Source organism: Dromaius novaehollandiae, chromosome 2, assembly GCF_036370855.1.
Source record: "Dromaius novaehollandiae isolate bDroNov1 chromosome 2, bDroNov1.hap1, whole genome shotgun sequence".
In the NCBI taxonomy this organism is placed as follows: domain Eukaryota; kingdom Metazoa; phylum Chordata; class Aves; order Casuariiformes; family Dromaiidae; genus Dromaius; species Dromaius novaehollandiae.
The window spans coordinates 140,490,406-140,502,273 of NC_088099.1; the positions used below are offsets into that span (position 1 = coordinate 140,490,406).

At 40.8% G+C, this 11,868-nt stretch overlaps 1 protein-coding gene across 4 annotated transcripts; it reads right to left on the reverse strand.

The window, feature by feature from the left end:
* RNF138 (ring finger protein 138) lies at nucleotides 1-11,868 on the reverse strand. 4 transcript variants are annotated; one of them, XM_026119625.2, is made up of 8 exons: nucleotides 11,743-11,868; nucleotides 10,326-10,452; nucleotides 9,120-9,285; nucleotides 7,512-7,627; nucleotides 5,970-6,038; nucleotides 5,362-5,467; nucleotides 4,368-4,475; nucleotides 1-2,932 (listed from the first exon to the last, which is right to left on the reverse strand). In XM_026119625.2, exons 2-8 carry the CDS (start codon nucleotides 10,430-10,432, stop codon nucleotides 2,864-2,866), a joined length of 741 nt encoding a protein of 246 aa, XP_025975410.1. In that variant the 5' UTR covers nucleotides 10,433-10,452; nucleotides 11,743-11,868; the 3' UTR covers nucleotides 1-2,863. The 4 variants fall into 4 exon arrangements, with proteins under 4 accessions (XP_025975410.1, XP_064363682.1, XP_064363680.1 ...); XM_064507612.1 differs by lacking the exon at nucleotides 11,743-11,868 and adding an exon at nucleotides 10,690-10,899 and having other exon boundaries at nucleotides 5,970-6,035; XM_064507610.1 differs by lacking the exon at nucleotides 11,743-11,868 and adding an exon at nucleotides 10,690-10,893.

Sequence of the window (11,868 nt, forward strand, 5' to 3'; positions counted from 1 at the left end):
GAAAATAAAATACTTTAATAGGAGAAAAAATAGAAAATACAATTCAAACATAATATACTATATTGAAACCATACACAATGGAACATGAAAACATTGCTCAACAGCAAACTTCCAGTGAAAGTTGTGTGTTTTCAGTACAAGCATCACCCACTACAAATACACAGCTTTTTGTGCACATTTGAGCTTCAGTGAGACAGATCATGAACAGCAGCAGCATATTTAATCAGATTGTTTCATTTTCATTAAACGCTTACCTAGTAAATGTACTGGATGCAATCGCTTCATAGTAGAAGTAATAAAATATTAAGGAAGGCAGTGCCTGCCAATACAGATTGGATGCAAATTACATATGCAAATAAAAAAGATAAACATTTTCCAGACATGAAGTTTTGTTTTTTATATTGCATTTATATACATTTGTTGCTTTAAATGTGCATTCAAGTCTCTCAACATCTAAACATAACTAAAATGCTATTTCAGCAACTATGCATCAAGTGACAACTAATTATTGCTATAGAAAAATTTGTTTCCCAGAGTTTTAAAATAGATGTAATTTCATCTGCAGTTCTCAAGATATGTTCAAGTAACAGAAATAACTAGTTCCAGTGTCAATCAGGTGTTCTAAATCTGTATTGGCTGTAGGCATTTATTGCCACATCATATAAATATTTTATTGAATCTAAAAAAGTTAACTAAACTTACATGTAACTATTAAATTCCTTAGGAAATGCATACAGTAATAAAATTACCATGGTATGTGTTTTTATTTTAAAAAGTTAAAACTTGACCATCAGGTTACCTTGAAATTCCTTTCTGTCTAAGGGCACTATTTCATAGTTGGCTTTATAGAGGAAAAGAAAAAATAAGGAATCCAAACAAACTTTGCAGCTGGATCAGTGAACCACTCTAAATCAGTACATGGTCACACAAAAACTACAGCTGACAGATGCATGAAAAGACACAGAAAAGAATACGGGGGGCAAACAGAGAAGGAGTAGTAAAAAAAAAAATAATAAAAAAAATCAGATGATATTTTGGCAGCAGGCTATCATTTTAGTCAATAATAAAGTATTGGGCATGTTGTTATAAAAAGGATACAGCCTTAAGACATCTCTGAAAAGTTCATTTTCTCTGTGTTTTTAGTCACTCTTAAAAACAGAGGACAGAAATTTAACGTTACAGTGTATAGTGTTTTAGTTCCAACATTCACAACATACTATAACCAAATTCTGTTCTGAAACCCATTATACTGCAGGATGGTGTGTTTCAACCTCGCCAGTTTTGAAATACGAAATATTCTAATATTTAAAGAATAATCCAAACTTCTGTTTGGAGATCAAAGAGGAGCCAGGCCACAAAAAGCAGATTGCACTTCTGCTGCATGGGTAATATTATCACACATAAATCACCAGAGTAGGAAAGTTACTGGATATATTCTTCACCATGTACACAATACCCATTAAGAGTAACAGCTTGAGAATGGGCAATAATGATGCAGGATGAAGAGTGAATCCCAACAGAATACACATTCAGGACAATTTACTTTTACCATGGATGGAAAATTTCCAGGCCCCATGAAAGCCAATCTGAAAAGACGCACACCTGCACACGTGCGTGTACACATGCACATACACACCCCTCACTGAAAAGTAATCATTGCAGCTTTTTTTCCCCTTCCCTCCCTAACTATTAGAAAAAAGCCTGAAGATTCTTTTAAAAGGATTTTTCATTAGAAGTGATATGTTTTTCTGATTTTACTGAGGTTCTTGCTGAGAATGTGGAAATCTAAAATAGGAACTCAAAATATGCAGATAACTACTTCAAGGAAAGCTTTTCTTCTCAACTGTTTTTTTGGGGCCTTTAGATGCAGTAAGATGCCCAAGTTTTAAACAGTCTTACTGTAACAAACGAGTTCATGTCTGAGTGTTGGTAGGTCTTAAGCCAATTAGTTTTCTAGGTACAGTCTTCCATGAAAGATGGAAAAGACCAAGACTTGAATTTCTTATGCAACAATAGAAATTCTTTGAAAAGTTTGAATAAAATGAAAAATTAGCTGATCATATTTGTATACTCCTTCCTCCTCGTCCCCCCCCAAAAGTACACCTTTTTTATATTTGCATGTCATCTTGACTTGTTCAGAAAGGAGTATGTCAGGGCAATTCTCTTCCTTATTAGTTGGAGGCACAGAGAAAACTTCTCACCTACCCGTTCAGCCTGCAAGTGTCCAACTTCAGTTATGTTCCAAGAGGGGGAAAAAATAGATTTAATTATTCCTGGGTTATAGCATCGTTTTTTCTTTAAGAGATGTGAAAGAAACCTACTCTGCACTACTGATCTACAGAAAGCAAATATTTTGACTTTATAACTTGGCCCCATTTATTTTCATTCACATAGTAACAGTAAAAAACAAATCACAATATCAAAACAAATATTTGTCATCAGGTGGGAGGAGGAAAAAAATCATCATCTCAGAGCTATCTTCGCAGATGGAAACTGAACTTAAAAAAAATAGTGCAATAGAGCATCTTTACTGACTTCTAAAGATATTATTCTCAAAGTTGTCATTGGTGAATTAAAACATCTGGAATTAATAAAAAGAAATTATATAATTAACAGGGTAGTAAAAGTTAAAGACAATCAAGACAACAGTGAGAAGTTTCAAAAAGGTCCCTAATTCCAGAGGGACAGAACTCAGTAAAAACATCACTTAATTGTTTATGAAAATTCCTTATTAGTGTGGAAAAATTAAACCTGAAAACTACTTACTGAATTCCATTTTTATTAATATACATTTCATATTACCAAGAGAATTCATGTAGCTTTTCCCCCTCAGATAATCAGTAAGTTGAAGGGGATCTATACTTTAAAAGTTCACATGACAGGATTCTTGAACTGCATTTTGGTACTGGGCTTCTTCATCAAGCTGAAGATTCTAAACAAAATGAAATCATCATCAAAAACAGATAAATACTGAAGATGTAGCATATTACTTAGTTTAATTGTACACTTTCCACATTTTTACATAGGAAACAGTACCTAGATGAAGACTCTCCATTTATATATGTACTAGACTATTGTTTATATTACGCAATTTCTTTTATTTAACCAAGTACCAAGGGACATGAGACACAGGAGAAGAATCAGATGAGTGGGACATGGCTCATTAAGTAGAAGGGTCCATCATTTCTCCCTGGCTCAATTACGTTACAAAACAGTCAGCTCAGGAGAACAGAATGTGTCTTGCAATTCTTATAACAGGGCTTCCAACCAGCCACAACCTCCTCTATCAATAAAAACAAAACAGAATCCCCAGACAACAGCAATCATAGATTGTGGAGGATATGCTGCTTAAAAAGAGAAAGCAAATATGTATCACAAAAGATGGGTGGTTAACCTTGAGACTTTTGAAGAGCTATATTCCAAAACATTCATACACTAGAGTAATTCACCTTTTTAGTATGATTCTGGAAGCTTCGCCAAATCAGAATTCCAGTCACCAGTTCTACATCCTCAAACACACAAGATGCACTCATGTTGAGGAGGCCAATCCCCTGTATTATCTCCAAGCTCCTCACTCCTTTGCCACAGAGTATTGGACATGAAGAAAAGTGTGCTTTTCTGTGCTTTCCTTAACCTGCAAGGCTGCCTATGCCTCAGGAACCATGTGTCCCCCACAAAGCTCAAACAGTGTACCCTGAATCCTATCAAATACTCTAGAAAGTAGAGCACGAACTCTCCAGCTATCTGATCCAATATGCAGAACTAGCTGGTTGGCTTGACTTGCAGTCCACCCAACGACTACATCTGTGTATGTAGCTTTGCATCTACTCCAGGGTCACTTACTCAAAGTGAAAGTGAGCCTGAAAGAAGGCAACCAAAACAGTGATTTAATGCCACACCTCTTCCTGTATCACATTGCAGCCCCTCTCCCACCACATGGAAGCAAAGGCTGGAGTAGCATTAGCAGCTAGTCAAGCTGCACTTCGAGTTCTGAGAACTATGATTTGGTCATTTCTGCCAAAAAAGGTCAGAAATATGTCATTAAAGCAAATCAGAATTTACTACACTTCCCTCAGAAGCAGGAGTAATAAACTGTTATAGAAGGACAAATAGTTCAGACTGATGACTGAAGTCTTTAGTGTAGTGTTCTTAATCAGTTTGGAGCATGGTTTAACTGTCGACAACACCTACCGCCAGTAGCATTTAATGTTGATAATGGAAAAAGTCTAAGAACGTGCAGGCTTACTTCTGAGTTGTCAGCATTTCCAGACCAGAAACAAATTTGGCTTGAATATTTATTCAGCATTTTTATTTATAGAAAAAAGTTACCATTTATTTCCCCACTTATCAAAGAAGAAAAAGCTTACCACAAATTCTCCGTAGTCAAACTGATGTCTTAGATTTAGATGACTAACAAGATTTCTTGTAACCTGGTTAGAATCTGCCCAAGGAAGAGATACACAAATAGGACAGATCTAAATTTGGAAGGTGAGGGGAAAGAGAGAGAATAATAATAATAAAAAAAAGGTTAATTGTAATACAGAATGCATTAAAGACACGTTTGACTAATCTATTACTCATCCACTACTGAAATAGTAGTAGAAATGTTTACTTAAAAAAATCATAAAGTGCTCTTTTTCCTCAAGTGCATAACACTCAAAAATTACATTTCAATGTGCCAAATGCGTTAGCGTGTCTGCTAGGTGTGGTGGATTATCACACCTGCCTACCACTCTTTATGCTGATTTCTGTTGTTCTAAATTTAGAAGAGAAAGTGATTTTGCACCCTAGTTAGTGTTTGCATGGATCTTTCTCTCTGCTTGTTTGAACAATGCAATTGCGTAAAAAAATAAATAAATAAATAAAAATAATAATATCCAAGATACAACTGAAAACAAAACAAACATGAAAATAAAAAATAGGGTTTTCCTCCTCCAATCTTTTGATTTTTAGTAACTTTAGGTTTCATGTGAAATAATAGTTTGATTACAAGTGGGATTGTCTAGAATCTGAATTAGTAACTGAAGAGGAAAAGTAAATGTCAGGCTCAAAAACTGAGTTTGTTTCAACTCAAGATAAATGAGGCAGCTATGTCAGAAATGCCTTACAACTGACAAGAAGCTTAACAGTTATGGCTGACAAGGATTTTCAAATGAAAGTCACTCCTCAATTTAAACACACTGAATTAAGTAATTTCGTTCTCAGAGCACAGTGACCTTTACAGTTATAGACTAGCAACTGCAGATAGTCTAAAATCCTCCCACTATTCCATATAATTAGAACAAAAGCAGTTTAAGAAGCATTTATAAAAAAAACCAAAAGCAGTTTAAGAAACATACATAAAAAAGCAACTGTACTTACTACAGGAACTATCTGATAAAGGTGTCTATTATTACAGTGGTCCAGCAAGCGCTGTCTAGTAAAATTGGCTTCCTGACACAGGGGGCATTTGAAGGTTGGATGTCCACTGTAAACAGAAATATGTAGGATTAAACAGCAAAGAGTTTTAGAAAAAGTGCTAGAGAAGTGAGAAGATAAGGGAAAATAACACTAAATCATCTGTTATTTTGATAATAATCCTGCCCCCCCAAAAGAAGTCTTTGATATTATAGCAGCACTACTAGAGTTTCACTGCTACTTCTGAAATACAAATATTAAATTTTGCTTTAAAATTCTATGTCAACATGTATTCTTTTGAGACTTTGACTTTAGAAAATTCTTTTGCTCTTATTGCAGCTGCACCCCATTCTTATTTACTGGTAGTATCCTTTAGTTCAAACCCTTCAGTTTGAACTGAGAAAGAACCAAATTCGGTGCTGAGGAACCAAATTCTTATGGATAGATACAAATATAGAAAAAACATTTTTTTTAATTAAAATTTGTAATAACTTCTTATTAGTTAGTAGAATTTTATACTATGATTTGCTGGGTCTATTTAAGTAATAACTGTGGAAAAATAAGCAGCCTACCTTGTATCTCCTTGAAGTGTCTGATTATTAGCCCTCTCTCCATTATCAGATATTGTATCACTCCTGCTACTTTATATTACAAAAAAAAAAAAAAAAAGAAAAAGAAAAAGAAAAAGAAAATTGGTATTATTGTACTTCGCTATCAAGATTTTAAAGAGTTTAATGGTAACAGGAAAAACCCTCCATTGAATCCCACGAATTTTAAGGCAAAACATATAATGGCCCATACTTTAACTTGTACCACTGTTCAAACTTTTCTTTCATATCAACTTATTTCTCAGCATTTAGTTACCATGGTGACTCTTAGTAAAATACTATGCAATTTAATAGGAAAGTGGTACATAATACAATGGTTACTTAGTCAACAAGAATGACAGGGGAGATTACAGATACATAGCTCAAAAATCATTATGAATTATGTGCATTTTCTAAGTTTTTTTTTTATTTAGGACAATGTAATAGTCATTTAATTGCCATGTGCTTATACAAATCATTTACAACTTTTAACTCCAGCAAGATAAATTTCTCTACATTGTGTTGGGAATCTACTATCTCCTAAAGTAAGAGTGACAAACAGGAACATTTTAGAAAGTAAATTTGACCATACATGCACCTCCAGCTAAGCCAGAAACTGCTCAGGTATGCTGATAATCCTAAGAGTAGGAATATTTACAATCACAGATCTGATCACAGTAAATTTTTTTCTATAGTTCTGTAATGTTATAAGCACAAGAATTCTACTGTGGCATACTCAATGAGTAGCTATATAACAATATCCAGACACTTCAGGTAAACATCACTGCAACTAGTTCTGGTAACAGCGTAAAATTTCCACTTTCAATATACTGATGGGTTGAAACCCGAACACACAGAAGTTCAGCCTGCCAAAACCAAAAAATAGATAGCAACACATAATAAATAATGCATAAGCTATATATAATAAAGCTCTAAAAAAAGGTCATAATAAAGATGCGCAAAAAGCAAACCAAGAAACACATGGCACGAGAAAGCATCAAGAATGAAGTTCTTCAGCTTTATTGTCTGAAAACAGATGGGTAAATGGCATTTCATTTTATGGTATAAAACATACTGGAGTTCCTTTTGCATTTCATAAAAGATCAGTTCAAAGCAAATTCAATCTGAAATCAAAAGCTTGCACAGTAATGTTTTGCAACAGGATACCCGCTAAAACAGATTTAGGAAAGGGGAGGGAAGGGGATAAGAGAAGGGAACTTCCCTGGGGCTAAATACAATGAAATCTGTTACAAAGCAAGCTGCTCAAATGCTGTGAAGGCAAGAAAAAAAGGTGGAAATGCTATGCAATCTTTAGAAGACCCCCTAGAAGACATTCCAAACCACCATCTAGAAAAGTTTTCTTCTGTATGAGTGAAAAAGAAATCTGCAAAAATTTTTTTGAAGCATAAGAATATGGACAATAATTATTACAAAAAGAAAGCGTGTCCTGAAAAATAAAACACTTTCCTTTTAGGAAAAAAAAATAAAGAGGAAGATATATTGTTATACATAGAACACCCTGATTACCTGTTCCCTGTTGAATCTTGGGAAATCTGTAAGTTTGGTATAATAGAAGAAACACCGTATTCATCCTGATACTTCTTACACGTTTTATAATGCTGCCTCATCCATGAAAACCTAACCTGTAAATGAAATGTCAAATTATTGACATTATACTAAATAATCCAAGGATAGGAAGAAGTAATTCTGCCAATAGAAAGCGATGCATGCAGGAATTGTTTAGGCATCACATGCAGCAGAAATTAGAATTGACGTCTCCCCAACAGGATGAACACTTCCTTCCTTTTTCTGCAGTCTCTACCACTCTGTGAGAATGAAGAATAATCCCACTCCTCAAACACCAAACAGCCAGGCAACTGAGAGTTCTGTATCAAGAGTAAAAAATGTGAGTAAACTCCATTTGACTGAAAAGTCACAGAAACTACACCTCCTGCATCCAGGATGAGTAAGTGATGAGCTACTGCGGGTGGGGAAGTGGGCTTGGAGGATGGGATAAGCACCACTGCTCCTTCAGCCTTCTCTAGCCTGCTGCTGTTTTGTGCAGAGTCCAGTCTTTCTGCATTAGGTGTGTTCTGAGAACACCTAACTTCATGGGCTGGGGGGCGGAAGAGGTGAATGAATACAAACTTCAGGGACATCTACCTAGCTTGAATGCAAGACAAGACAATGAGCTGCTCAGATCAGTCGGAACACAGCTGTGCTGGACATGCACTAAATAAGAATTTCAGGTCCAACAGCACTGTCAGTTAGTGCCTATGGGTTTAGAAATCATACAAGACCCCATCTCACACATCTGCATCTAAAATCCATTCCAGTTCTTTTGGGGGTCTGTTTTGTTCTTCCTTCCAGTTCAGCAACTTGTTATTGTTTCTTTCTCCTAGCTTTTTCATCCTCATGAGTCAGGCAGAACAAAGCAAGGAGCTCAGCTTTCCACTAGGACTAATTTTCATGTCAGCACAACTAAGTTCCAAGTGAAATGAAACTAATATGAAGACTACCTGGATTTGATGCTTTGCAAATAAAACATGTGGCTAAAATCCTGGATCCATTTATGTCATTTATTGTTGATTTCAGCTGGGGTCAGGATTTCACCCAATGTTCTGAAAATAGTGACCTCTTTACAAACTGCAAGTGAGCAGACTAATGTTTTGTAGGACAGAGCAAAATTACATATGATTGCATGTACACAGCGAGTAATCCATACATATTTGCTGGGTTTTTAAATGAAATTTTACAGTAGTTTTACAAACTTTCATTTCCATAGTGAGAGTTTCTGAGATTTTCCATCTATTCTCCAAATTTCATTTCCAGTTATTTAATTTCTGTTTTGTTAGTTTTATAGTCACATTCACTTTTCTCATTGTTTTGGAGAAAGTTTGACACTCCACATAAAACACTGTTATAAACAATCCACTATCCTCTTTTAGCTTATATCTGTTAGGATACCTAGTAGGCATTGCATGCCTAGTACACGCACAACCCATACAAAGCTAAGTTCTGCAAACTGCTGTAAGCTTTTTACCTACGAGGCATGAATGGCACATAGTAAGTGCGTGCAGAATCAGGTCAAAAGTAAGAAAAATTTACTCAACTGTTTATAAAGTTTTACTCTACCTGCTTTTCACAGCATCTACAGCCCCCAGAAGCTTTCTTCATATTGTTTTCAACATCTAGAGCCCTTTTGGGATATGATCTTTCCTTTTTAGTCACACTCCCCCGGCAGAGAGGACAATGTGTTCCACTTTCTCTGATAGCTGTCAAGAAGCACTTCCTGCAAAACCTAAATTGAAAAGTTACCACAAACACAGATTAACAAAGTGAAAGAAGCTGGATATTTTGTGTTAAAAGAGAGCTGCACGATTATTGGGGGGGGGAGATACATATCAGAATAAAGGTTTGCTGAATATAAAACCTTATAAAAATATAAGTAAAATAAAACAGTGGCACTTACAAAAATGTAACTGTAATTCCCCTACTGAAATTAGGGGAACTTGGCAAAGCATTTTAGGTAGATCTTACTATTTACTGTCTACTGTTCCTAAACTGTGCATCAGATTGATCATTAATGAGATATTAAACGGTGTAGTTGGCATGCGATATTGCAAAAGTTTTTATCAGTAACTCCTGTTTATTGTCCTCGAGCAGAGCCAAAAATAATGCAAAGCTTCATTTAAGTGTTACTAAAGATTTCAATTCATAAGCTTTTGCATTTCTCCTTACCAGCATACAGACCATTTTCTTTTCCTTGAAGCAGAGTGTATCAACTGCCAAAGCTATTTTGTGTTTTTACAAACTATTAGTTTGTAATTAAATGTTTCTCTGAAAGAAAAAAAAAATACTTTTCCACTGTGAGCACAGAAACGGAAAGAGAGAACAGCTAAACTATGGTCATTTTTCGAAAGTGAACAGGAAACTATAAAATTAAAAATGCAAGTTTCGTTAGATTTGTAAGATGTTTTCAACTGCAGTAAAACTTGGCGATCATTTATAGGACTGACAGAGACAAGATGTGGCTTTTTAAACTGATTAGTGCTCATTCACTACAAAAGAAACGGGTGAGAAAAAAACCAAACACTCATGTAACACTTGAGACGCAAGCTTTAAACCGGGCCGTGACGGAGGCGTGTCCATCCACAGCGCAGGTGTTCCCGAGGGCTCAGCTGACCCGGCTGCCGCACGTCTCCTCTCCCAGGACGGCCGCTTCAGGCCGAGCATCAGAAAACGGGGGCGCAGAGCAGCAAGAGGCGCCCAGCCGGGGGGAGGCAGGCGCCGCTGGGGGCGCGGGGGGAGGCAGGGAGGGAGGCAGGCGCAGATACCCACACGTGCTGGCAGTTCATCGTCCTCACGGGCGTTTTGAACACCTCCTGGCAGACGGGACAGTAAAAGTCATCCTCGCTGAAGCACGCCGCGGCGGCCTCCTCGGCCATGGCAACACGTCCGGGCCTCTCTGTGGGTGCGGGGACAGGGGAAAAAAAAAAGAACAAAAAAAAAAATGTCCCACCCTGGCGGCCCCTGCGGCGGCCTGGGGGCGCGGGGGCCGGAGAAGATGGCGGGTGGGCACCTGGCACCAGGTGGGAGGCCGGGCCGCGGGGCGGGCGGATGGGGGAGGGGGCCCGGCCTGCCCCGCCTCCCCCCGCCGCCCCGCGAGGCGCCGCCGCCGCCGCGCTCCCCTCCGCCCCTCTACCTGGCCGTGCCCGCGCAGAGAGCGCCTGGGGCGGGTGCCGCCGCCGCCGCCGCCGGGGCGCGTCCGAGCCGCTCAGGCGCAGCGGCAGCCGCGTGCCATGCTGCGCCCAGGCCCCGCCGCTCTCCCGGGGGGCAGGGGCGGGACCGGGGCCTGGGGCGGGACCGGGTTTCCATGGCGATTGCCTCCCGGCCCGGCGGGACTGTTATGACACCACTGGGCGGCCTCCCTCCCTCTGCCCGCCCGAGGGCCGCCCCGCCCGGCAACGGCGCCGGCCCGCTCCCTCCCCGCCCCCGCCGCGCTCCCGCGGGGCCTCGCCGGCGCCGCGCACCTCCCCTTCCGCAGCAGCCCCCGGCGACGGGGCCGCCGGGCCGGGCCGGGCCGGGCCGAGGTCTCCCCGCCCGGGGGGTCGCGGGGGAGGTGCACGGTCGCCGCTCTCGGCGTGTGCCCGGCGCGGGCCGCGGCTGCGGCGGCGCCGTCGCCCTTGTGCCCGGCGCGGCCGCGCTGCCCCGCGGGCGCCGCGGCTCCGGCACCGCGTAAACGCGGCGGGGGCGAGGGGTCTAGTGAGCGGGGCCCCCGGAGCAACCCCCCCTTCCCGTCCCGCTGCGGTGCCGCTGCCCCCCGCGGCGAGGGGCGGTTCGAGGGGCGGCGGGGAACAGCGGCCTGCGCCGCGGGGCGCCGCCAGGGACCGCCGCAGTGCCCGCCCCGCGCTGGGCCGCCGCGGCCCGGGCACCCGGCGTCGCCTCCCGGCAGGGCGGCGCGACTGCACGCTGCCCTCCGCCGCCGCGGCGTGGGGTGGTTAAGGCTTCCCGGCCCCGAAACGTCTCCAGAGAGCGAAGCCAGCTCTTGGCGAGGTCTTGGCATCTGGCCTTCCAAGTGGGGCCCTTCAGATGGCGCAGTCCTTCCCGCTTTTTACATCCTTTCTCCATGGTCTAAATTCATTTCCATTTTGAACGTGCAGCTGCTGCCAACACAGATGTGAAAAAGAGCACAGGCCCCCAAAGCAGCTGCAGAGAGGGACTAGCAAATAGGTCTGGTGCAGGCACCATTACTCACTGCGAGATTAAAGACACACGACCAGCCAAACTGGACTGTTTGCACTTCTCATTCAGGTGGTGGCAGCTAAGGAAAAGTCTGTGAAACTATCTGACAGTAGGAAATCAGGAAAGTGTTCACCAGCAG

What these genes read in the sequence shown, in the direction of transcription:
- RNF138 (XM_026119625.2), bottom strand. Translation starts at nt 10,432, where the DNA reads ATGGCCGAGGAGGCCGCCGCGGCGTGCTTCAGCGAGGATGACTTTTAC. An exon ending in GTAGATGCTGTGAAAAGCAG is followed by an intron (nt 7,628 to 9,119) that starts GTAGAGTAAAAC and finishes TTTCATTTACAG; the next exon opens with GTTAGGTTTTCATGGATGAG. An exon ending in TTTATCAGATAGTTCCTGTA is followed by an intron (nt 4,476 to 5,361) that starts GTAAGTACAGTT and finishes TTCCAAATTTAG; the next exon opens with ATCTGTCCTATTTGTGTATC.